The 25,472-nt window shown below is 54.2% G+C and overlaps 1 protein-coding gene across 17 annotated transcripts in view; it reads right to left on the bottom strand.

The window, feature by feature from the left end:
- DYSF (dysferlin) overlaps nucleotides 1-25,472 on the bottom strand; it is a 238,722-nt gene that overhangs the window by 83,057 nt on the left and 130,193 nt on the right. For all 17 annotated transcript variants that reach the window (XM_073023068.1, XM_007970265.3, XM_007970270.3 and 14 more), the window contains 6 exons: nucleotides 13,098-13,191; nucleotides 12,478-12,555; nucleotides 4,055-4,236; nucleotides 2,030-2,170; nucleotides 1,344-1,373; nucleotides 59-88 (listed from right to left, as the gene is read on the bottom strand). In XM_073023068.1, coding sequence (XP_072879169.1) covers nucleotides 59-88; nucleotides 1,344-1,373; nucleotides 2,030-2,170; nucleotides 4,055-4,236; nucleotides 12,478-12,555; nucleotides 13,098-13,191 — 555 coding nt within the window. The remainder of the gene's footprint in view (nucleotides 1-58; nucleotides 89-1,343; nucleotides 1,374-2,029; nucleotides 2,171-4,054; nucleotides 4,237-12,477; nucleotides 12,556-13,097; nucleotides 13,192-25,472) is intronic.

Here is a 25,472-nt window from a genome sequence, read left to right as displayed (position 1 = left end):
CTGGCTTCACCTTCCCTCCACCTCGGCCCACCCACCCCAGCCACCAGACCCAGCTCACCTCATCCAGGATCCTCGATGTCTCCTGCACCTGGCCCACAGCCATGGGATGTGGCACATCCAGGAGATGGTGATGGGGGATGGGATGGAAGGGGAAAAAGTTCTCCATTAGTATCAAGGAGCACTAGGCGGGGCCAGAGGTCAGCACACCAGATGCCAGCACTAAGAAGAGCCAACAGAAACCACCTCCCACCAAGGTTAAGAATGATGTACTTCCCAGGCACGTCCCCAACATGGTCCCTGAGAAAGAAGGTGTGATGGATGTCAATGCACAGGGAGGCTAGGAAAGGCTGAAGCATAAGCCTGGACACCAGGAATCTCTGGAAGCAACAAGAGGAAAGAGAAGAACAGCAGGTGGTGGGAAGGGCCTGGGAGCCTGCGGCCTTGGCAAGCCAAGAAGAACCAACCTAGAAGCCCCAGGAGCAGGCAGCACTGAGAGCAGGAGCTTAGGACAGGGAGGGAGACCTGGAGGGGCAGGGCTAGTGAAGGAGGGCCTGCATGCAGGGAGGGCCTCCCAAGAACTCCCCAAATGTGTGTGGGCTGCCTTGTGAAGGACAATGGTGTTCCAACACAGCCCAGATGACTACTTCTCATAGATGCAGCTGAACGTGGCATGGAATCAGGTAATCAATCCAATGCACCTGGGTACCAGTCAAAGCTCGACATTTTCTACCAAGACCCCCAGAAGAAGGAAGGAAAGCAGCAGTAAGGGAATGAAGCCTCCGCACAGGAAGAGGAAAGAAAATGGGGTCTTGGTAAAAACAACTCAGTGGGAAATGTGGTCTGAATCGGAGCTTCTGAAACTCATGCATATGTGAGAGGGCCCTGGAGGGCAAGTTGATACAGAGATTGCTGGGCTGCTCCCTCAGAATTGCTTCAGTGGGCTTGAAGTAGGACTCAAGAATTGGCCACACCTTCAGAACCCTGGGGCTAAGTCAGTGATTCTTAGCCCTGGATGTGCATTAAGATTCCCTGGGCAGTGCTGTCCCAGGGGTCCTAATGCTCAGCCAGCTGAAAGCCACCGGACTGGACAATTATGAGGATCCTTCCATCTGGAATTCTGTGGTTCTTGGACTTCTCAGAGAAGAAGGGCAGGAAAGACCTGAGCTGGAGAGAGAGACTTTGAGCTTCCTTCAGCCCACACCCTCCTCTGCTTGAAAGAGCTTCCCCAGGGGCTTGAGGCAGGATTGTGGTAATGCCTGACCGCCCTTCCTAACCCAGAGAGATGCCAAACATAGGGAGACTGGCAATCAGTTTGAAGAAGGAAAGGTCAGAGCAAGACTTACCTCAAAACCAGGAATATGGTGGATGGCCGGCTGGAGTGAAGAAAAGAGAGCTCTGGTCATGTGCTTGTCACCTAAGGCCCCCATTACCCTCATGACACTCATAGACTATGTCAGTGATCAGACTGTCCATGGTTTGCAGCCTCTATTCCTTGGGGGTGGAAGGGATGCTAGGTTGGCACTGTGCCCATCCTCCAGACACTTCACCCAGAGCAGCCCTACTTCTATTTGGTCTACATATTGGGGTTCACATCATACTAAGAGGAAGTTTGAAGGTACAGCTCCAACCCAAACCTCTCATTTTACAGAGGGGAGTGGCTGGCCCAGGGTCATGGTGAAGCCAGTACTGCAATGGGGATCCTGCCCTTGCCTGTTCCTGGAGTCCCTCGCATTGTGGCAATTAAGGCTCCCTTAATCAGACAACAGAGGTCCTCCTCCCAGAAACCATGTCAGGATACGATCCAAGGAAGATTAAATCCAGTGACCAGAGGACTTGGACACTCCTGATCCCCAACATTCTACTCCAATGTTAGATGGTATCCTGACTCGGGGTTCAGAAAATGGGTCTCAGCAGGAGGCCTGGCTTCAGAGGAGGCATTCCAGGCTCCCACAGAGGGTTGGCCCCCACCCCACCCCTGCCATGCACCTCCTGCCTCGGCCTCCTGGATCTGGATACAGACCAGCCTCACCTTCTCTCTCTGGATGAGCTCAAAAGAGGCCAGCAGCTCCCCCGTCGGCTGGCTGCCCCTGGTCAGTGGGAACCAGGCCAGTCGGGGCGTCCGTTCCAAACTCGGTTGACAGATGCAGCGGCCCATAAACTCGTCTGCACCCTAGACCAAGCATAGAGAGACAAGAATCAGCATCCCTTACCCAGGGCTCTGGGGAGCCTCAGAGAGATCAGGTCTACATGTGCCTTCTGAACTAGCAGGGGCCTCAGTGAGGGCACCCCCTCCCACAGAATGGTGAATTCTGCTCTCCTTAGCAGGACTCAACAACAAGACAAGATGTGAGCAGCCTCGTGACTGTCACTAGGTTTGAATTCCCATCATGCTCGAGAAGTCCCTCTGGACTAGTGTCCAACTAGTGTTTGCCCTGCTGTAATTTAATCAGCGCTGAGACTACTGGAGACCAGAGAGACAGCCTCCTGGCATTTCTCTAATGCCCTCAGCAGTACAGGTGTTTGCAGTTCCAGGGACTTCCGTATCTCCTGCTCATTTCACCCTTAAATTCCCCCACTTTGCAAATGGGGAAACTGTGATCACATTCATCAAATTAAATAAGCCTGGACAAAATGATGTTTTCATAAAGGAAGGTGCCTTTTCTTCAGGCACCTTCCTTGACTCCCTGCTGCCCGGAAGACAGATCCGTCACACTGGATGCAAGGGCAAGCCCCCTCACGGCTCTGGCAGCCTTCAGCTCGTACCGCCACCCTCCTGCCCTGTTCTGCACTTGCACTCAGTCCTGCTGAGTCCCCCTGACCAGTGCCAGCCCAGCCGCCTGCCTCCCTCCTGCTCCAAAGGTGCCAGGGCCTGTGCCCTTCTCCAAACAGTCCCACATGGACTCTTCCTCCGGTTGCTCCTTCCCCCCTGCATGGTACCAGCTTTTCCTTCCAAGCACCCCAATGTTGGACCCCCCAGCCCAGGCCTGCCTTACCCACGGCCAGCTGTCCCCATCATCTGGTGAGGAATAGAGACAGAAGCACCTTTCCCCACCCCTGCCCACCACACCCACCAGATGTCAGGGAACCTGACATCTGGTCAGTGCAACTCTTACTGACAATGTCTTCCCAACCCATCCCCTCCCCTTTTATCCCACTGCCACCTCCAGCTTTGCCGTGCGCCCAGTTGGTCTCTTCCAGCAGCAGCATCCAGCCTCCTCTTCGGAAACTGCTGCCCTGACGTCATCACTCTCCTGCTCCCCTGGATTCATACTCCCTTCTCCTCCTTCCAGGCCTCTGCCTCGCGCCGACACCCCAACCCCACATTTCCTCCAGGGCCCGGGTCTTTCCCAAAGGCTTTCCTGACATTCCAGCCCACAGCACTCTCTCCCTCCTGGGAGCCTCCTAGAGCTGCTCTGTCCAATACAGGAGCACCAGCCACCTGCAGCTATTTAAATTTTCATTTTACTTCGCTAAAATGAAATAAAATTTACAATTTCATTTCTCCGCTGCACCAGTCCCATTTCCAGTGCTCTGCAGCCTCATGCAGCTAGAGGCTCCCTTTTCGGACAGCACAGCCCTACAGCGCACCTGTCACCACAGGAGGTCCTGTGGGACAGTTGTGGTAAGAGGCCCTGCCTGTGGCACAGAGCTGGGAGGCACTCGGGAACCCGTGCTCTCACATGGAGGATTCTCCACTGTGTGGGTGTCTCAGCTCCCACCTAAACAGGGAACCCCAAGTGAAGGGTGATGAAAAGAAGGGACTGACCTGAGATCACACAGGCAAGGCAGAGGCAGAGAAAACCCAAGCCCCTGGCCCACAACCAAGCGCCTTTTCCGGATATGTTCCCTTTCACTGATGAGCAGTGTCTGCTGTGGGAACGGCATCTGTGCTAGCAATCCATTTTTAATGACTCTAAAATAGTCTTAATTGCTCTAGGGCCTGCGGAGTTAGGGGAGCACCCATCTGGCTGGGCAGCCACGAGTCCCTGGAGACCCCACCTTTGCACAGAGTCCCTCCCTGTGAGGGGACGAGGCAGGAGCCGGGCAGACTCACGTAAGTGTCATGGTCGTACAGCTCTACCACAATGCTGGGCGGCTGCTCAGCAACCGTGGCCGGCTCACCGAAGATCTCGATCTCGTAGAAGATAAGCGTCTGGTCCCAGGTGGGGTTAAGGGTGTTCTTCACCACCACCGTCTTCTGGCTCTGGTGCAGGAAGGAGACGATGGCATAGGGATCTGCACAGGCCGGAGATGGGGAGGGGAGACAGGACACAGCAGGGGCCATGAGAGATGTCTGCTCCAGAGCCATGTGGGGCCACAAAGCTGGAGCAGGGCTGTGGCTGCCACTCTGGAGCAACAACATTCATGCTGGGATGCATCTTCCCTATGGAGTTCTTCTAGCCCTGCCATGAGGCCAGCTGGGGGCCACAGTAGGGACATGGAGCCTGGGTCCTGGCAAATGGGCACAAGATCCAGAGAACATCCCCTTTTGTGCTGCTTCCTGAGCTGGCTGCTGGAAGCAGGGTCCAGCTGGGGGAAGTGAATGTCTGTACGGTCTGTTTGTTCGTTCATTCATTCATTCATCCAACAAGCATTTATCAAGTGCCTTCTTTATGCCAGGCTAGGGGCTAGGTGCTAGGGGCTGAGAATACAATTTGAACTAAATATAAAATATCCACACAAGCTAATGTAAAATTATGATTTGGGTCAGACCCTTGAAGAATAGACATAAAATGCAGTGAAATGTGTTAGGGAGGGATCTGGCTTCTTTGAGGAAGGGGGAGCGGAGCAGAGCTGCTGGTGTCTGTGAGCTCTGGGATGCCACCACACTGACGTGGCCAGTTCTGCATTTCAGCAAGCTCACTCTGGCTGCCACATGGAGAACAGACTGCAGGGAGCACGAGGAGGTCTAGGGAGACCAGTTCTGAGGCCACTGCAGTGGTCCAGGGAGGAACGATGGTGGCTTAGATGGGTATGGGGTGCTAAAGGGAAGTGCACAGACTCAGCAGCTACTTAGCAGTAGGGGTGTGAGAGAAACCCAAAGGTCCCCGCAGCTCCCTGCTGCCCGCGAACTCCTTTCCAGCCTGCCAGCCTTGGCCACGCCAGCCTGGGACCCAGCCACAAGTCATTCCCTCTACCTTGTCCCAAAGGCAAGTTGGTGTCACTAGAGCAGACTCTAGGGCAGTGGTTCTCAAATGATCGCATGCTGCAGAATCATCTGGAAGGCTCATTCAGGGTGCTGGGCCCTGCGCCCAGAGACTCGGATTCAGCAGGGCCAGGGTGGGCCTGAGAATTACATTTCTAACAAGTTCCTGAAAGCGATGCTCATGCTGTCTTCTGGGACCACATTTTGGAAACCAATGCAGGAGAAGGACTGAGTGCATATAACTTGGGAGACGAATGCAGGGCTTGGAGGAGGGGGCTCCCTTCAGCTCCTCCTAATGGGATGTCACCTTGAGGGCTGAACCCAGTGCCTAACCACGCACTCAATACCCTTGCACCCTGCTCCATCCTGCAATGGCCTGTGCCCTCTGAGCCCTGCAGTCCAGCCCTAGCACTGCCATTCACTTCCCATGTGACCTCAAGAGGGCCTCAGTGGCCTCAGAGGTAATGGCCTCTGTGTTGCTGGCCTCAGAAGGATGCAGGTTCAAACACAACCCAGGGGCTGGGATGGGGAGACAGGGCTTCCGCACAAAGGGGAGAAGAGCAAGACAGGCTCCCTGGCCACAAGAAGACCAAATGGGACACCATGGCCACTGCATAGGTGGCAGAGAGAGGGGTGGCAAGGAGTGATCAGGGAAGAGGCGGGAAGGTTGGAGTGGGCAATGGCAGGAAACCCATCAAGGGATGGAGAGACCAGGGTCCAAGGTTGTGCCTGTTGCCAAAAAAAGAGCTGGTTTTAAGAGCAGGGGGTATCTAAGTTAAGGGGCGGACTCAGCCATGGCCACCCACTGGCTGAGCAATGCTGGGTCTGGTTAATAGGAGGCAGCCACCAGCCTGGGATCAGCCTGACAGCCATCAGGCACAAATCATGGAGGACTTCCTGCAGGAAAATGGTTTTGATCCTGATTCTGTGGAGCAGAAGGGGGCAATGGGAGGCCCTTGGCAGGCGAAGGAGCCAGAGAGAACTGCCCACCACATCTCTCAACCCCCACCTGGTGGGATCCTCCCTGGCATGGGGCTCCCCTTTCCATGCACTGGACCTGGCAGGGCTGGCCCTGAGCCCTTTCCCTCCTGCCCCTGGCAGGGCCCAGCGGCATCCGTGTATTTAATGAAACCGTCTGGCTGTGATACCATCAGCTCCAAGCTCGGCAGAGAACTTCTCCAGGTTCCAGTAAGGAAAGGAGGGCGCGTTCCGATAAATAAAACCATATTAGAGAGCCAGCGAAAAAGCCCCTTTTGTTCCCGCCCCGCCCCGTGCTTCCCTACGCTTTATTTTTATAAGCGTGCGGGCCCCAGACCGACCGCGTTTACACAAAGATCACAATTGCACATTGTAGCGGCTGTGCACGCTGTATTGGTGTTGGCAGCACCCCCCACGCTGGCCCCCGAGCAGGCTGACTCCTTCCAGCAGCCCCATCGGCCTGGGCAATGAGCTCAGCGCTCGGGGGAGAACGGGGAGGGGGTGGCTTTCAAACAAAAATCACCCAGACCTACACACGTGCCCCACCCGCCCATGGGAGGAAAAAACACACAACAAAGGCATTGTAAAGAGCAGGCCTGGAGGCCTGGGGCCTCAGACACTGGGCTACTGTGTACAGGGGCCTGGCCTCTCCCTGCACAGGACCCCACCCCTCAAAAAAAAAAGAAAAAGGAGAAAGGGGAATAGAGGTGTTGCTAGAGCAAGGTGGTCAGATGAAGGACAGCCAGACACACTCACAGACAAATCCCTCTTCCAGGAAAGCTAAGAGGAGGGAGAGGCAGATTCCCAAAAAGCGGTGGAGGGGAAGGTGAGGGGCTGGGTTTTGCGCGTGCATCACAGCACAGGGCTCTCCCCAGGGCCACGCCCACAAGCCATATGCAGCGAGCAGCATGCCCTTGCTGAGGCAAGCACTTTGGATGGCAGCTCTGAGGAGCACGGCTGCCCCAGGGAGGATCCAGCCATGAGCACACAAGGATTCTACCTGACTCCATCACCACAAGGGAGTCAGGGACCTGTCACCGGGCCCCAGGCAGACAATTCCTTGGCTGGATCCAGAGCCCTACACCAGGCTGTTCGGGCTGAGCCCTGCTGCTCAGATGTTCCTGGATCTCCGGGGAGGACCGCCTGCATTCACAATACACTATGCTTTCCTCCTGGGCCTTCCTACCAACCACTCAGACCAGCAGGGTCGGGGACAAAGTGGGAAGTATCACCCCATTTTTCAGAAAAGGGAGCTTTCCCCAGGAAGACTAAGTCGCTCAGCCATGATCCTATGTACTAGACCCCCGACTCCTAGTCCAGTGCTCCTTCCACCACGCCACCTCATAGGAAAGGGCCCTTCAGAAAGGGTGGGATCGACTGCCAATAACCAAGGCAATGCAAATGAGAACTAGACTCCAGCAATATTTTTCCTATAAAATTAAGAAAAATTGTTCAAAATTATAAAAACCCGGTATGGGCAAAGAGTCGATGAAATAGGTACTCTCCTTTATTGCTGGAAGCAATTCAGCAACCCTTCAGAAAAGCAATTGGGCACTATGCCCTGAAAAACATAAAACCATTTATACCCTTTTCCCATATTCCTGGGAGGCATCCAGATTCACCAGAAAGCTAGATGTATGTACAAAGATGTTCACTCTCACGTTATTTGTAATGCATCATTCATTCACTATACAGTTATTGATTGGCTACTCTGTGGGAGGTTAGCACAGTGCTAGGGATAGGAAGATGAATGAGACGTAATCCAAGCTCTTAAGAGTATGACTACTGGTTGGAAATTGTAACCTAAACAGGTATAATACAAGGTGATGTGCTACTTAATAGTGGAGTATACAGGGGCCGGGATGAGGAGCACCTGATGTCACCTGCTAGCATCAAGTCAGGCTTCCCAAAGCAGGTCTCAAGGATGAGGAGGTAGGCCGTGCAGACCAAGGAAAAGGGGGCATTCCAGGCGCAAGCATGGCACGGGTAAACACACCAAAGACTTTAGGTACTTGGGGAGCAGCAAGCCATTGGTCTGGCTGAGGGGACGAAGGGAGCACCAGGGCAGTGGGGACAGAGGAGGCAGGAGGGGAGGAGGGGCAGATCACAAACGGTCCTGGATTCCTGCTGAGCAATTTGGACTGAATCCTGTAGATCAGTGTTTCCCAAAATGTGTTCTTTGAGTGGTGGGTTCTCCGGGGAGCTAATGAGTGCTTAAACAGATTAAACAGGCTCCTTCCCTGCAGCCACCTCAGAGCCTCTCATATGCCACTGTGCATTGTAAATCTCGAGGCGTGCAGTGTTTCCCAGTCTGTCTTACTCAGGAACCCTTTTTAAGTGGAGCATTTCACAAGCCTCCAATGCACTTTGGAAAACACCTCCTTAAGCTCGTCTGGTGGATTACCCCAGCCACAGCCAACCTTAACAAAAAGCTGTGCTTAAAAAGGAGTTGGGAAGGGAAACTGGAGTTCAGACTTGGGAAACCCAAAAGCAAGAAATCCCCAGCACCACCCAGGACTGAGTCTGAATCTGAGGGAAACTAAGGCACCGGCCATTAAGACGTGGCCCCAGCTGTGGGCAGCTCTGGCTCATCAGACCTCACTGCAGCCTGGCCTGGCAGGACTATCCCACAGGACCACCTACCTGGCCCGCCGCTGTGACCTTACCTGGCGCTGTAAGGCCAGCAGAGGGCACAGGACCTTCTACTTTCTTGAGAGGTACTCACCCTGTAAATTAATAAATGATGTGGCATCTGGTCTATCAGCCATCTCTCATTGGCTTGGTTAGCCAAGTTGAAGCCCCTGAGCCCAGTGACCTGGGAGGCCCTCACAGAGGGATTTCTGGGCCCCTCCTAAGCTGAGGGTCATCCCTTGGAATACAGTGACCTCATGATAGAGCTGCCTGAGGGTCCTCCATCTGGGCGGGGTGCTCTGTAAGCAGAGCTTATGATCCCTCCCACCACAACAGCAGTTCTTAACTGGCAGAAGGGGCCAAACTGACACCTTCCTCCCTGGTTCCCTGTGAGAAACACCAGTCTACAATGAAGAGTAACTCAGCTCAAGCTACCGTTCAGGGAAGCAATGCCACCCACTCCACACCAAAGGGGTGGGCAGGACGGAGCTAGGTGTGGTGTTGGTGACGTGTTCTAAGTCCTCTCAAGTCATAGCTTTTCATTTCAAAGCAAACCCAGTACACACAACAGATGTTCACAAAGCAGTGGCAACCCCATCCCAACAACAAAAAGAAGTCATTGAACTGGCCAGGCACAGTGGCTCACGCCTGTAATCCCAGCACTCTGGGAGGCCAAGGCGGGTGAATCGTCTGAGGTCAGGAGTTCAAGACCAGCCTGGCCAACACGGGGAAATCCCGTCTCTACTAATACAAAAAATTAGCCAGGCATGGTGGCGGGTGCCTGTAATGCCAGTTACTTGGAAGGCTGAGGCAGAAGAATCGCTTGAACCTGGGAGGCAGAGGTTGCAGTGAGCCAAGATAGCGCCATTACACTCCAGCCTGGGTAACAAGAGCAAAACTCTAGCTCAAAAAAGAGAAGAAGTCACTGAATTAAGTATCACTTTATGTTTTTTATGACTAATTGCTGCACAGGGAATACACATTAATAAACACATAAGCACACGCCACAGATGCCCTTCCACTGGTCCAGAGAACTGATATCCCAGCCATACACTCAAACCCCACTCAAGTTGCAACCCTCAGGCCATCTGGATGGCAATATCTCCAGGATAGCCTCCCTCTCCCAAGTTCAACATTGTTCAACAAGTGTTTTCTGGGCAACCCCTGCCTATCTCCTCAAATATTCAACCAGGGAGAAGGAGTGGCCATGGCCCCAATGTCCGGGCAGCCCCCGAGACCCACCATGTAGAGAGAAGCAAAGAGCACAGCACAGGGCTGTAGGAGCCCCAGGGGAAAGGCCCAGAGAGCCACAGGTCAGAGGCACTAGGAGAGTGGCTCGAGGAGGGCCCTCTCTGCCCCAGACACCCGGCAGGCAGCTGGAAGCTGCATCGGCGACAGACACTGTGCCAGGCCCTCCCCTGGCCCCAGACATTCCGGATTCACACATAAGTTTCCTCAGAGAAATGCCAGCCGGTGGCCGAGCACAGCCTCCGGCCGCCAGCCGCCCCAGGGTCAGTTCCAGGGGAGAAATTGCTTTGGTTTAGGGTTTGGGAGTGAAAATAAACACTCTGGGTTTTATAGGTTCACCCATGTTGGCTGCTGTTTTCCTTTCCAGCAGCTGCTCAATCGGGCCTTTCATTCAGAAGCCAGTGGCCTCTGAGGAAGCCCTGGGCAGTGCCCTCAAAGCTCAAGGGATGTTTATTTGGGGGAGGGGGTGGGGCCAGGATGGAAAGTGTGACGTCTCCACAGACCGGTGCCACTGCCCTACCAGAGGGGAGCATCGGCTCCCAGCGCTGGGCCCTTGAAGGAGTTCCCTCCCCTCTCTGTGGGGTCCTCGGCCTGCAGGGCCGACAGAGGACAAGGGGGCTTCTGCCTGGGCCCCACCTGGCCACCCCCCTCTCACAAACCCGCTCCCAGCACCCTCACCTCTCACGCCCTCCCGGGAAGGGAGAGAAAGCAAGGCTATAAACTCATCCATGTCCTTTTTCTCAGAGTAAGTTCTAATTGTCAGACTCCTGGACAAGTTTCCCAGGAAGTAGCCACTGCAGATGCCTGTCTGGCCTGGGCCCGTCAATTCTGGCAGGCTGCTGCTGTATACACTTGCGAGGGAGCTCTCAGGACCCTGGCCCCAAAGCAAAACAGGGTAGAACTTCCTCATCCACCCCGCACCTGGCTGCATAGAGCTGGAGGATGGGCCACTGAGGGCCATAGCTGCTGGAGAGGACGATGCAGATTGGACCCCACATCGGGGAGGAGAGTAGACCAGCAAGGAAGTCAGCAGATGGCCATCACCTGCAGAGCCATGCTGTGTCCAGGAAGTCACTCCCACAGAACTCAGTTCTACTCAACCAAACAGCAGGCACTAGACGGCGAGAGCCTTGGGTTCCATTCCCAGCTCTGACACTTGGTAGTAATTTTAATGCAAGCACTTAGCTAACCTATCCGAGTCTCTGTTTCTTCATCAATAAAATGGGGATGTTGACCACCTACTTCATAGGACAGTTGTAAGGGTTACAGGAAATAATGTCAGCAAAATGCCTGGGCACCTAGTGAGCACTCAGCCATCAAGTGCTGCAGGTTCAAACGTAAGATGAGGCCCCTTCCTGGGGGAGCTCATGGTTAGAGTAGGAATGAGGTGGCAGAGACAGACCACTGTTTATCTGTGCAGTGGGGAAGGCCTCTGAGGGAGGTGCAGGTGAGGAGCTGGCCAAGCGCTGAAGAAGGAGCAACCAGCTTGGCTTGGGGAAGTCAGAGGGCACCTGGGTTGGGTCTTGAAGGATGACTAGGAGTTTGCTGGTTAGAAATAGGGAGCAAATGCATTCTAGACAGAGAGATCACTGAGTGTAAAGGCCAGGCGTGGGCAACATGGACAGAGTTGGTGGGGCTGGAGCTACTGGATAGAGGGCAACGAGCAAAAGGTGAACCAGGTGAGGACCACAGGGCCAGATCACAAGGGACTTGTCTGCTGTGCTGAAGAGTTGGAGGTTCCTGTCAGTGTCTATACTTGAAATCAGGGGAGGGACGTGACCAGGTGTGTCTGGGGCAGTACAGAAGGTGCCAGGGAGGTGAGGAGATAACCAGAATGACCTAGATACAAAGGGGCAAGGCCAGTGTCAGATGGCAGTGTGACATTAAAGAGGAGGGAACAGATCTGAGGGATTCAGGAGCTAGAATCTTCAGGACTGGGTGACTGAGAATTTCCAGCCTGGGTAACAGATGGCTGCCAACCCCAGGGCCACGGCAGGAAATGCCAAGGCAGCCTGGATCTGGGTGGGGGAAGCTGGGGAGCAAGGTCACATGGAAGTTTGCACAGGATGAACTGAGGTGAGTGAAGGTGGAGAAGTTGGGGGACCCCGGTGCTCAGAGAGAGGACACAGATGAGACTTCTTGGAGCATCAGGATTAGAGAGCAGTGAAGCATCAAGGAGGAGCAGGTCAGAGAGGAGGCTGCAGGGGCCCTCCAGAGGCTGGCAGCTGGAGCCAAGGCCAGAGGAGCTTTCAGGAAAGAGGGGACAGTCAGCGAAGCCTGATCCTGCCAAGGAGTCCAGCAGACCATGGACAAGAGTTTGCTGCACCTGACAACCAAGAAGCCACAGGACCCTGGCGACAGCACCCACCTCCATGCACCCAGCAAACAGCATCCCTTGTTGCCGGAAAGCCAGATGTCTCCATTCCCAGCTCTCAGCCCACAGTCTCTGACTCTCCTGCCTCTCTCCCACCTACCAGAAAAAGAGTCCTTGTCCATCGCAGCCAGGTCCCGGGCCTGGTACATGTAGCAGCGTAGATGGTAGCGGTTCCCATCTTCAACAAGGGAAAAAATAGAGGTTCCAGAGTGAGTGGTTGGGGTGGGTAAGAGAGCTGGGGCGGTTAAGAGCTGGGGCTCGGGGCGAGGTGGAGTCTGTGCCTAGAAAGGGCAGCAGACAGAGGGGCTGAACGAGGGAAACCATACAGGCCACTGTGCGAGGTCAGGAGAACATTCCACAGCTCGAAAGCGGACACCTGACTAATTAACGTGTCCCTGGGCCAGGCTAGGGCTGGGGGAGAAGAGGTAGAGGAGGAGGGGAGGAGGGGAGGCCAAACAGACAATGGGAGCAGCCACAGAGCACAGGGTCTTAAATGCCTGATATCAGATTTGAGTGGGCGGACACACCACACAGACAGGCATAGACAAGTGCGAGCGCACGCACATGCATACACACACACACGGCACTGACCCACCAAAAAGCACACAGACTCAGCTCCCCAGAGCCCCACATACACACCTGATCTTATAACTCCATCCAAACAGAAGCATAAGGTGACACACCCCTATCACCCCATAGATGCCTGGAAGCCTCACTTACAGTCAAATATGCAGGAAATTGTGGGTCTGTTCACACCAAAGCTCAAGGTGGAGACGGACATGGAATCTTCACTCTTGTCGTCCACCACGCCGCCCTGGAGACACGAAGCTTGTTATGGCAGATTCTGCCCCCAGGCCTGGGGGTGACAGGGAGACTAGCCCAGAGAGTTAGATCCCCAGGGCCAGGAGATCTCTCTGCTGCTGAAAGCTGAGCCATCAGCCTCTACTTTCATTCTGGGGAGCTTATCCTCTCCTAAAAAATCACCAGACTCCAATGTCAAAGCACCAAAGGACTGTGGGAAATTCTTCTCCCTCTCTAGTGAAGACCAGATGAGCCAAGAACGGAATTTTTAGTTGTTTCAGGCAAAGAGATTAGAAGGAATGACTCAAAGGGGCTCTCCAGGAGAGAATCAAATGGGGATCTGTCCACTAGGGACACGTCCAGTGGAATCGAAATGTGGAGGTTCCAGGCCAGCATCTCTGGGTCCCCATCTCTGCCATCCCCTGCTAACATAGAGCTGGGTCCCAGGCTCTGGAGGAAGCTGTACCACACACCCACCATCTCTCACCAGTTCCCACTCTGCTGAGGGTGAGCAGGGCTCAGGCTGAGGCCAGAGGTGGGGACAGGAGTGGGTGGACAGTCAGGCTTGGAAGCCAAGCTGTCCATTTACTGTGTATAAAGCTAGATGGTCAGCCCTGCCACCTCGCCCTCATTAGCACTGGACTCCAACCACTGAGCCACAAACCACTTTGGGGAGCACCAAGACCAGACCACTTCCCTAGGCCAGACACCTAGCTCTCTGATGTACTTTCTCAACCCAGAGCCAGAAGCCCAAGCCACAGCCTACAGAGGGACTGGGGAGAGTCGGGGGCCGTTACTAGACACCCCGTGCTGTGTGCTCCCTCTGCACTCACTCAGATGTCTCCAAGTGCCTCTCTCCTCTCCCTCCTGCCCGCTACCCAAACTGTCGCCTGCTCCATTTCAGAGGGGTGGGGTTAAGTAACAAAGCGGCCTCTGCCCCACTTCCTTGCTCAGTCCCACGTCTCACAAACGTGTACACACCCTTGAAAGAAAACCCTGGCTCTTCCTCAGACAGCCCGTTCATCCCACCAGGCCCACTCAGAGTGGCCAGTTGCCAGGATTCTTCTGCTGGGCCACCCTGACCTTCACCCGGGAACCATTTCCCAAGAATTTCAACCTCTCCCCAGGCTCTGAAGCTACAAAGCCCCCCACTGCCTCCAACACAAGACACCACTGCCACTACTGTGCCCCTGCTCTCCAAACCATGCCCACCCTCAGGGCTCAGTCCAGACCCCCTTGTCCAAGAAGCCTTCCTGGACACCTGTTCTCCCACCTCTGGCCAGGCCATCCCCAAGCCAAAACCAGCTTCATCACCCTCAGTCACTGTGCGGCTCCTTGGCCTGAATCCTTCAGTGGCCTGAAAGGTCCAGTCCAGCCTTCTCCCAGTCAGAACCCCAGTGACCTGCCCTATCTTTCCCCATCCAACACCAAGGCTTTCTTCCCCCAATCCCGGCCCTTGGCTTCAGGCAAACCACACTCCTTAAAGCTGTCCCAGACGTACTCACTCCCATAGCAAGCTTACGCTGTTCCACAGCCAGAGATGCCGTCAACCATCCCAGGCCGCCCCATCTTCAGATCATCTTAGGACACCAAAGCAAAGCCTGCCCTGGTCACTCTGGGTCAACAAAGAATTGCACCCTAAAGGTAGGCTGGACCTTCCTCTGCTCCACTGCTGCAAAGGGTCTGCAAAACACACACTTGGGAAAGACTGAGTCCCTCTGTTCTCCCAGGGGACTCTCCAAGGTCCTGCTATCCCTGGGTGGGCTCTGACTTCCACCACAGGACATCTTCATTTCTGACAGGGAGATGCCCAAACTCTCCTCTTCCTTTAGCCACAACTTCAACATGGGCTCTGAAATCAGATTCCTTGGGCTCCAGTTCTGGCCCTGCCATTTACTACTGGCTGTGTGACTTTGGGCAAGTTGCTTAACTTCTCTGAATCAATCACTTTACAAATTTGGGATAATTATACAGTATCTATTTTAGAGAGTTGCTTTGATTATTAAAGAAGATAGAGAACATGTAGTTCTTAGCACACTTCCTGGCTCACAGTAAATGCTCAAGAAATGTTAGCTATCAATGAGCTTACAGGGCTTGGGGAGGGGGCGTGTCATAAACTACAAAGTTTGTCATGTGCTGGAAGTGGTATTCACATCACTCATATTTGTTTAAAATGACTCCAAGGTGTTAAAGTGGACATTTCAGTAAGAATCAGGCAAGCCAGCAAGGGCCTCTCCCAATGCCTCCAGGTGGTTTATACATGGTTTCTCTCTCTCTCTCTCTCTCTCTGTCTCACACACACACACACACACACACACACACACACACACACACACAGGGAGAGGTGTCATACACATACAAAGAAGGACCCAAAGGCCTGAAATCTTCCCTCGTGAACAGGTGTGGAAGCCCTGGGCCCCTGGCAGGGGAGGCATTTGGCCTGGCCCTGCGGCACTGGCGCCCCACTGGAGGGAGCACGAAGCCCAGCAGCAAATGACCACAGAACAGCCCCCTGGCTGCAGGGTGTGCAACACCAAACACAAAGCCAGACCTGGGGGCCCAGCAGGCCACTTGGACTTGAGAGGCAGGGACACTAAGGAAAGCTCGTTACGCTGGAAATAGGGCTTGGCCTGCCCCCAGGTGCAACAATGCGTGATGCCTGCATCTCCAGCACCTCCAGCTGGGGCATGGGTAAAGCGTGGGAGCAGTGGGAGTAGGGAGGATGGGGGGACTCAGCTGCAGGTAGGCGGGATGGACTCTGTGGTCCATCTACCTTGGTCTGGCCACACACAGGTGCCCCATCCGCAGGTAGGGGGCTAGGGTGAGCTTAGGGAGGGAGGCGCCTCCAGCTCCAGGTCCCCATCCTTCCTCTCTCCCTCCCAGCGCCTGCAGGGACCTCCCTGCTTGCGGATGGCTGCCAGTGCACATCCCCACTCACCTCGCACCTCCTCTAGATGGCCCCCCTCACTAGGCCCCTGTCAGCACCACTCCCAAGGCCTCTGTCTGGGGTTCTGGCAGCACGCTCTGGGTCTCTGTCCAAAGGCAGGGCCTCCTGCCTGCGATCAGAAGCAGCATCTCCCTCCTTGGGATTTCCACGTGGACCTCACTGAGTCCCTGGCCCCTAGCAGGCCCTGGCCCTGCAAGTGACTGTCCTGACGGGAGAGGAACTAGCACGCCCTCTGGGAATGCCCCTCACACCGTCTGCTTTCCAAAACCTGACCTGGCTCCAGAAGAGGGGCCCAGCCACACCACACCTGGTCCAGGGACCCGCTGCCCACCCTTACCCCATCTGCCACCCGAGTACAGACCATCTCCCTCTACCTCAGGGAGACAGATGAGGATTTCTGGGAAGAAGCATTACCGGGGGACCAGGGGAGACACACCCCCCAGAGTCAGGCTCAGGGAAGCCACTAAGCTCAGTCCCTCTTGGTACCGCCCTGATTCACACTCTGGGCAAAATTCCCCCCCACACCTGGCCAACATCCTTATATCCTCTGGTCCACTGCCCCTCCCAGGGAAGCCTGGACTCTCCATACATCCCCACTAGACCCTGGGAGCAGAGGGAAGGCCGCCCCTCCCTCCCGGCCCACTGTGGCCTCTGAATTGAGTCTCTGCCAGTCAGGACACTACCAAACCCACATACCCCCAAACCCCTACAACCCCTACCTGCTCACACCAGCTGGGATGCTCTGGGGTCTCCTTTCTTGCCACCAGGCCCTTGCCCTGTGTGTCCCCTGACTTTTCTATGCAGTCTTATCATCAAGGTCGCCCTGCAAGGATGTGTTAGGTACCCCTCCTAGGCACTCCCACTTTGCCCTGAATTTCCCCAGCCACTGCACTCACCACCTAACATTGCAAGCACCCATCTTCTTGTCCCACCGAGAGCCCAGCCAGGTTCCCAGAGTGCACCCATCACTCAGCAGAGCACCTCACAGGCAGTAGGTGCCCAGCACATCATTGGTGAACGAGTGAGGGAATGCACGAACAATGGGCACCTGCCTCAGGGGAAGACAACTGCGTCGGCATTGAGGAGGGCAGGTGACACAGGCCGGCCCAGTGGGGATCCGCCAATGTCATGCCTTCTTGACTTTGAAGTACGTTCTGGTTTTCAGGTGTGGACATCAGCGTGGTCAAGCTTGGGGAATTTCTCTCAAAGCCAGTAACAAAGCCTCTTGAAAACCCTATCTGGGAACTTTGGGGAAGCATCTCCCTCCCATCTGTCTCTCCTCGGACGTGCCACCCATTTACAAAACACCTACTCTGTGCCAGGCATTGTCCATTCAAGTTGTAAAATAGCTATTGCTGCTCATGCGGCCAGTGGCACCTGCCCAGAGAGGCCATCCCTGCCAATACTGTTGAAAATTGCATTCTAACACACACAACCTCACACGCACCCACACAGGGCTACTGTGGAAAACGCAGGGCTCTTCGACCTTGGCACTATTGACATTTGGGGCTGGAATATTCTTGGCTATGAGGCTGCCCTGTGCATTGTAGGATGTTTAGCAGCATCCCTGGCCTCTAGCTGTTAGATACCAGTAGCATCTTCACTGAGTTATGACCACTAAAAATGTCTCGACATTGCCCAATGTCCCCCCGTGGACAAGTTGACGGGAACTGCGCCCTATAGAGAACTAGTAGTGCAAACTGAATGAAATGATACCCCACAGTCCTTGGCAGGTACCTGGTTTAACTCTTTCATCTCTCCAAGCTCTTGTTAAATACTCCTCCTCCCCTCTGGCCCTCTGTAAATTTCTTGAATTCATAATCTTTCCTGTGCCACACGGCCTTTACACAGAGATGTCCTATTTGGAATGTCTTCTCAAATGAGCTAACTCAGGCTTTTCCTTAGCTGCATCATCTCTGAGGCATGGGCACCTCCTTGGCCGCCCAGCCTTCAGCATTAGCCCCCACCCAGCCTCTCTTATCTTCTCCCTTGCATCCACCCTCCATGTATGCGGGCAAGGCATGCACACTCCTTTATCCCCTGCACCCAGTTCAACATCGGGCATGTAGTGGGCATCCAATGAAGATTTATCACATGCGATCAATCACCAGCATTCCCTCACCCTAAGCCACATGTGCAGCACCCAGGCCTAAGGTCCCAGGGCAAAGGACAGGAAAGGTGCGTCAGACAGCACCTCCTACCTTCAGGAAGCTCAGAGTCAGGTCTGATGTTACTGTGGAAAAAGGGATTAATGTGGACTCACTTACACCCCAGGATGAGGCCATCTGTGGGGTGGGATGGAATGGGGTAGGCCTTTGGAAGCCCCTTCAGGAAGGCTTCCTGGAGGAGGGGAAGGAGGGTGCCGGAACTGGGAGAGCAGCAGCAGCACGCTGGGGCTTAGAGGAAAGGTTTGGCCAGGTGGGCAAGGCCGGGACAGAGGGCCAGTTTCCCTCTGCTCCTACTCTGAGCCCCGTTCAGAGCCAGGCTGCAGGAGAGGCTGATGCTCTGTTTTCTGCCCACCCACCCTTCACCCCCACTCGCATACACATATTCTTGCCCAGCCCCAGGGCCAGGCCCAGGGCATTGGGTTTCCCACAGTCACATTCCTGCCTCGATAGCTCATGCCACCGCGACTCCCAGGCTGGGGCTGGCAGCCACGCGGTCTGTGGCCACACACTCCATCTTGGGCTAGCTGTGTAAGGGATCTTGCTGCTCGTCCAGGGGACTGGGCAGCCTCCAACCCGCTGCTGCCCGGCTGGAAGCCACGGCTCCCTGGAGGAGCCTGAGCACAGGAATATGAGGAATCTCCCCCAGGGGTCCCCAGAGCCAATGGCCAGACTCACCTGAGTCTGCCAAGGACTGACATCCAAGGACCACAGCCGAGAGGAGATGGGCAGGTTCTGGGGAAACACAGCCTACGAAGGGGACTCCTCAACCCACCTAAATCGGATCAATACGAAGATTGAGCCCACCAGCACGTCTGAGATTCCTTCTGCACCACCGGGTGTCTCTGCCCTCTGTCTGCCGACCCGCTGTTTGCTATGGTGCCTTCTCTAAACAGGGCCTAAAGTTCTGGCTCAGGATCTCCAAAGTGGAGACAGTAAGGCAACAGAAGGGCCAGAGCGGGGTGGACATAGCAACAAGTCACAGGCTAAGCAGTGCGGCTTCCTGGGGCTGAACAGGCAGGGGAAAGCCCCACAGTGGCCAGAAAGGAAACATCTCAGGGGCCACCGGGGAGGCCACAGAGACCTTCCCTGCCCCAGCAGAGTCAAACAGATGGTGTGGACCAGCTAGAGGCTGGCTACCCCCCTTCACTTTATGGGAAGGACTCAACTCCTACACTGGATGGGCCCGGAGAGCACCCATGGCAGGGCTGTTGGAAGGGGCACTACTGTTCGGGGCCATCCCCCATCTCTTATGTAAAAACGATCAGGGGGCCGTGAGAGCAGCAGGTGCTAGAGTGAGCGGGTGTGGTTCATGAGAGCAGATTATATTTTCAGGAATTCTGCAAGCCAGTTGTTAAACACAGCCATTAGTAAAAATTAAATCATATACATTTACCACTAAAGAAACTATATTTAAAAACCCAAGGTGGTAAATACTTGAAATCCTTCTAATTCCTTTTTTTTTTTTTTTTTTTTTTTGAGATGGAGTCTTGCTCTGTTACCCAGGCTGGAGTGCAGTGGCACAATCACAGCTCACTGCAGCCTTAACCTCCCTGGGCACAAGCAATCGTCCCACCTCAGCCTCCCAAATTGCTAAGATTACAGGCGTGAGCCACCATGCCTGGCCCATTCTAATACTTGTACTACCTTTTCCTGTTATCTCTGCTCCTGAGGCTGCTTCCGTCTCATGTATCTGCGATGGAAATATTACATATATGTGTGCTACTGCCCGCCTCTTCCCAGCTCCGTGTTCAGTGGTGCCACATTGCTAGCTCGAAATTGCTCATGGCTAGAACATCTACACCATGAAAATCAGCAAATGCTACAAACCAGGGCTGGGGATTGTTTTGTTTTGTTTTGTTTTGTTCTGGAGACCTGGTTGTTAAACATTAACCAGCACAGTTCCAGGGTGACCTTCCAGGTCTTCACCATCTTCACTCTTCACTATGGGCTTTGCTGGGACGTCCAAATGCCAACATGATGATGTAGTGTAGACTGCTATAAACCCTGCACAACCCAACCATTATCTATAAAATTTTTCACAATATTCATGGGAGGAAACACAGCTAAACAATTATGACTTGGCTTCTCGGTTGCCTCAGTTTGCTTATGTGTAAAATGGGAGTGCTGATAGACCCTGTCTCCTAGAATTACTGGAAGGGTTAAATGAGATATTATGTGGACAGGGCAGAAGGCAATGGCTGGCCCCTGGTACACGCCCTGACACCGAGGTTGACAGACCTTGTCTATAAAGGGCCAAGTGCTAACTACTTTTGACTTTGTGGGCCATAGAGTCTCTGCTGCAACTGTAACACAAAAGCAGCCACAGGCACTACGTAGGTGAATGAGTACCAGCTGTGTGCCAATAAAGCCTTTTTTTTTTGGAGACAGAGTATCCCTTTGTCTCCCAAGCTGGAGTGCAATGGCTCGATCACAGTTCACTGCAACCTCCACCTCCCAAGTTCAAGCGATTCTCCTGCCTCGGGCTCCTGAATGATTTTTGTGTTTTTAGCAGAGATGGGGTTTCACCATATTGGCCAAGCTGGTCTCAAACTCCTTACCTCAGGTCATCTGCCTGCCTTGGCCTCCCAAAGTGCTGGGATTACAGGTGTGAGCCACTGGCCAATAAAGCCTTATTTACAAAAGCAGGCAGAGGGCCAGATTTGGCCTGTGGGGCATAGTTTGCTGACCCCTTCTGCATAAGAGAAGGTTATTATATTTGTTGTGTTTTTAGCATTCCCACCTGATAAGCAAGAAAACTGGGACCCAGAGAGGTTAAGGTCTTCCCTGGGACTACACAGCAAATTAGCTGGCAGAACCAGGGTTCCCTGCCCACTCTCAAGGCTCTTCCCAGGCTCCTACTATCCCATCAGAACTCAAAGCACCCGAGCAGAGTTCTGGAGCTACAGACGGTTGGATGCCAAGTCAGGCCTGTGGGGAACCCAGAGCCCACTTCATTTCCCTGGCTGCTCCAGCCTCAGCTTGCAGGGAAACCCCACGCAGGCCAGGAGCCCAGGCCAAAGGAGGGGAACCCTTTAAAAGACAGAATGGAACGCAGGAATACACAGACTCCCTTTCTAATCAGGGCTGATTGCAACCGTAAGTGGAATAGCAGGCGAGAGTGCAACCCCATTTAATTTACAGCTGGAGCCAGGGCTTGGAAGCAGCTGCTAAACTCCTTGCAAAACTACTGGCTGGCCCCTGGGGAGCGGAGGGTGGAATCAGGAAACCTGGAGGATCCACGATGCCACGTGTGGGCTGGCACGAGCATGTATGTGTGTGTGTTTGTCCTTCTAGAGTTTCCATGTCTCCACATGTGGACGTTGCAGAGAACACTGGAGCAGGTCTCATCCCATGCCAGGGTGCCCTGGTAATTAGGACAACTCTATGGCCCAGTTTGCCTGGAATGGTCCTACTTATGCCTGTTTTTCCAGCGTGATTATTAATAGTGTTCCAGACTGGACAGTAAATTATACGGTCACTCTAGCAATGGCAGATGAAGACCCTCATACATGTACAATGAGCCGCATGGGGGACACCCAACACATGCCCCCGACTGTAACACACTCTGCAGCCATGAATCTGGGCACTGGCATTTTGCCTGAGGCACATGGACAAGCATTTGAATCCTCCAGACCTTGGGGTTCAAATCTTGAGCAAGACAGACGCAGGGTCCACACATTTAGAGTTACCCAAATTGTCCCCTACTGTGGGGCAGTAGGAAGAGCAGCGAGGCCTCTGCTTGAGAGGGGACCCAGCCCTCAAGCTGCCCATGCTAGCACGATGCCAGGTATAGAACAGGTGCTCAGCTTGAATATTCAAGAAACAGTCCAGAGATCCACAGAGCTGCCGTCTAACACCCCAGCCCCAGACCCAGCCGTAGGCCTTGTTTCCTAATGAGGTAAACCCCTTGTGCCTCCCAGGGCCTGCCCTTGCTCACAGTGACAGCTCTGGGAACCAAGCCTGGGTCCCCTGCCCACAGCATGGCTTCCTTTCAGGCACAGAGCTGCCCCTCCCTCCCCATCCACATCTGACCTCCTTTTCAGCCAGCTCAAATCCCAGATTACTTCTCTCTGGAACCAGCCTTTCCCTGACCCACTTCCCTGCACTTCTGACTCCCAACTGGCCTTGCCTCACCGGCCCAGGCTTGAGCCGCCTGTCTCCAAGGGTCCTCTCTACTGCAGTCGGGATGCTGGCCTCCACCAACCCTCTGGAGGTTTCCCAGGATGGAGGCTGGGGGGCCAGGTCCTCTCTAGCTGCCCAACTGCCCCAGGACTGCCAAGCTGACTGGCTATCAGGCGAGGAGAAGGCCGCCCAGGACAGAGGTGTCTAGTCAGCAGCATCCAATCCTCCCACCCTGGGACTCTACCACAAAGGACTCCATGGAGCAGGAGGGACATGGTGCCCTCATGGAAGTGGGGGAATGAAAGCGCCAGATGGGGGTTTCGCTGCTGGTCAGGAGACACCTGGAGAGAGGGGCAGATGAGCCACTGCCCGGACCTTGGTTCTAGCACTGACTCATGCTGTGCTGCTGGATGTCCCCACTCAGGCCTCTGCTTTTTCCAGGGCAACTTTAGGGCTCGGAGTTGTTCCAGAGCAGCACCGTCCAGTAGACCTTCCCACAGTGATCAAACCATCCATGGCTGCACCAGCCAATGTGGTAGCCGGCCACTTGGCAGATGAGGCTACTGAGCATGGGAAATGTGACCTGACTGGGGAATTGAATTTACTTATTCTGATTTACTTTAACTGTAAACTTAACTAGCCACCCTTGGCTAGTGGCTACTGTGTTGGAGAGTGCAGCTCTAGTGCCTCAGTCTCCCTAACTATAAAATGGGGCTAATAATAGAATCCAGCCTTCTGGGGTCACTATGCGATGATGCATATAAAGCCTGGTTTTTAGCACATGGTAAAATCAACATTAATAATTCTTATCCTCTATGGGGTCCTGGATCCCCTGGAGCATTTGGTAAAACCATGGCTCTTACACCAGATCATACCTGCGTGTGTGCACATGCACAACTTTGCATCCAATATCAAGATGCTCCTACATCTCCCAAGGCAGGTCAGGCATGCCTTTAGAAAAAGAAAGTTTCTTCCAGCAGCAAAAATCTCCAAGATTCTGAGCACACGTTGCCAACGTTTCTGTCCCTCCCCTCCCTGCCAGGCCCAGGCATCTCAGAGAACCCTTCCCAACACTCAGGGCCAAGCACAGAGGCAGGGCTTGGAAAAATCCTCGATCATGGAGGGCAGGCTCAGGGCAAGGGCAACAGGATGGATTCTATGAGCTCATCCCAGCAGCCGTCACCAGAGTTCCCAGAGAGGCCGGTGGCGTCAGGAGGGGGTGACTGGGTGGGAGGCGGCGGTGGTGGCTGCTGTGGCCACAAGGGGTGTGGGGTGGAGAGGGAGGCTGGATGGAACGCGCTATAATAGCAGCTTTGTGCTCTGCTTCCCAGCTCCCTGGGAACGCCAGGAAGATTATGAAACCCGGTGTCTTTGGAAATGCCAGGATATTAGCTGGAAAAAGAATAATACGAAAATAAAATAATGCTCGGGATGGAGACAGCAGACGATTAGCAGACGGAGCCAGGGCCTCCCGCTCCGTGGAGGGAGCCAGGCTTGGCCCCAGCAGAAGGTTTCAGGGAAAGGCTGCCCGTGCTAATGAGCAGACAGGGCCTGCCTTCCAACAAGACATCTTCCAGAGGGGAGCTGGCAGGCAAGGCCCAGCCTGCTGGTGGACGTGTGGGTCAGGGAAAAGGTGGCAGGAAGCAAGGGGGCGCCACAGACCTGGTCCTGAACTGTCAGATTACCAGCAAGGCTACCTGGCTTCCACCCATGGTCCTTCCCCAGCCCCTGCTAGGCCTGCCTCCCAACATCCTTCTTCAAGAAGCCTCCCCTCATTAGACACTGCCCCTCTGGAATGATTCTTATTCTACCTCCAACACTTCAAAGACGCAGATTCTAGGGGTTTATTTGCACTCACATGTGAACATCTCTCTTCTTGATCAGACAAGAGTTCCCCATGAGCCAGGCCTCCACCAGCAGATCAGGAGATCATTAGAAGTAAAGACCACATTTCCCCCACCAAGCAGCAGGGAGAACATGTCATCTTGCCATACCTCCCTCTCCAGGACCCTGGCCACACACCTCCCAGCAGGAATGCACATGCTCTGCCTCTCTCAGAAGGGCATCCAAGTGGGGGACCAATGGGAGTCCCATCTTGATGAGACACTTTGTACTTCACATCTGTGCTATTCTGAGATGGCCCCTGGACCAGCGGCATCAGCATCACGTGGAGGCTTGTTAGACACAGAGGCTCTCGGGGCCTACCAGACCCTGAATCAAGAGTCTCCATTTTAACAATATCCCCAGACAGCGCCTACTTTTGCTAAGTCTGAGAAGCGCTTCGCAACACGCATCGTCATTAATCCTTACAATGGTCCTGGGATTCAGTTACTTGCGCGAGTGGGGTAAGAGAGTCACTAATGGCATGAGTGACCTGTCCACAGCTAGTAAGCAGGGAAAGCAGAATTCGAGCCACAGAGGCCTCACGCATCCCACCAACGAGTCACCAGGCATCAGGGACCCGTGGGCAAAGACCAGCTCTCAGGACAGAAGCCAGGTCCTAGCACCCAGAAAATCCAACCACCTTCCCCAGGATGCAAGGAGGACCTTAGCCCCAATGCTGTGCTGGGGCATCAGGACATCCCAGGACAAAGACAGCAGCTCGGCAGCGGGAGCCCAAACCATTCTGGGTCCTGGCAGGAAGATGGAAAGGAGACTGTCGAGGGAGAGTGGGAGGGTGAAAGAGAAAGTGTGTGTGTGTGTGTGTGCACGCATGTGATTGTGTATGTGTTCGTGTGAGTGTGTAAGAGAGTGTATGTCAGAATGTGAGTGTGTATGTGTCGGTGTGTATGAGTGTGTAGAGAGTGTGTTGGTGTGTGTGAGGGTGTGTGTGTGATTGTGTACATTAGTGTGAGAGAGTGGGGGTGCATGAGAGTGGGTGTGTGTTGGTATGTATGGGAGTGTGTGGAGCGAGTGTGTTGGTGTGTGTGAGGGTATGTGAGAGTGTGATTGTGTATGTGTTAGTATCGGTGTTAGTGTGTGGGGGTGTTGTATGAGTGTGTATGTGTGCGTTAGTGTGTGTTGGTGTGTATGAATGTGAGGAGAGAGTGTGTTGGT

This window comes from Chlorocebus sabaeus, chromosome 14 (genome assembly GCF_047675955.1).
Source record: "Chlorocebus sabaeus isolate Y175 chromosome 14, mChlSab1.0.hap1, whole genome shotgun sequence".
Lineage (NCBI taxonomy): Eukaryota > Metazoa > Chordata > Mammalia > Primates > Cercopithecidae > Chlorocebus > Chlorocebus sabaeus.
The sequence above is the reverse complement of the archived record's forward strand: the minus strand, read 5'-3'. Positions and strand labels throughout refer to the sequence as shown.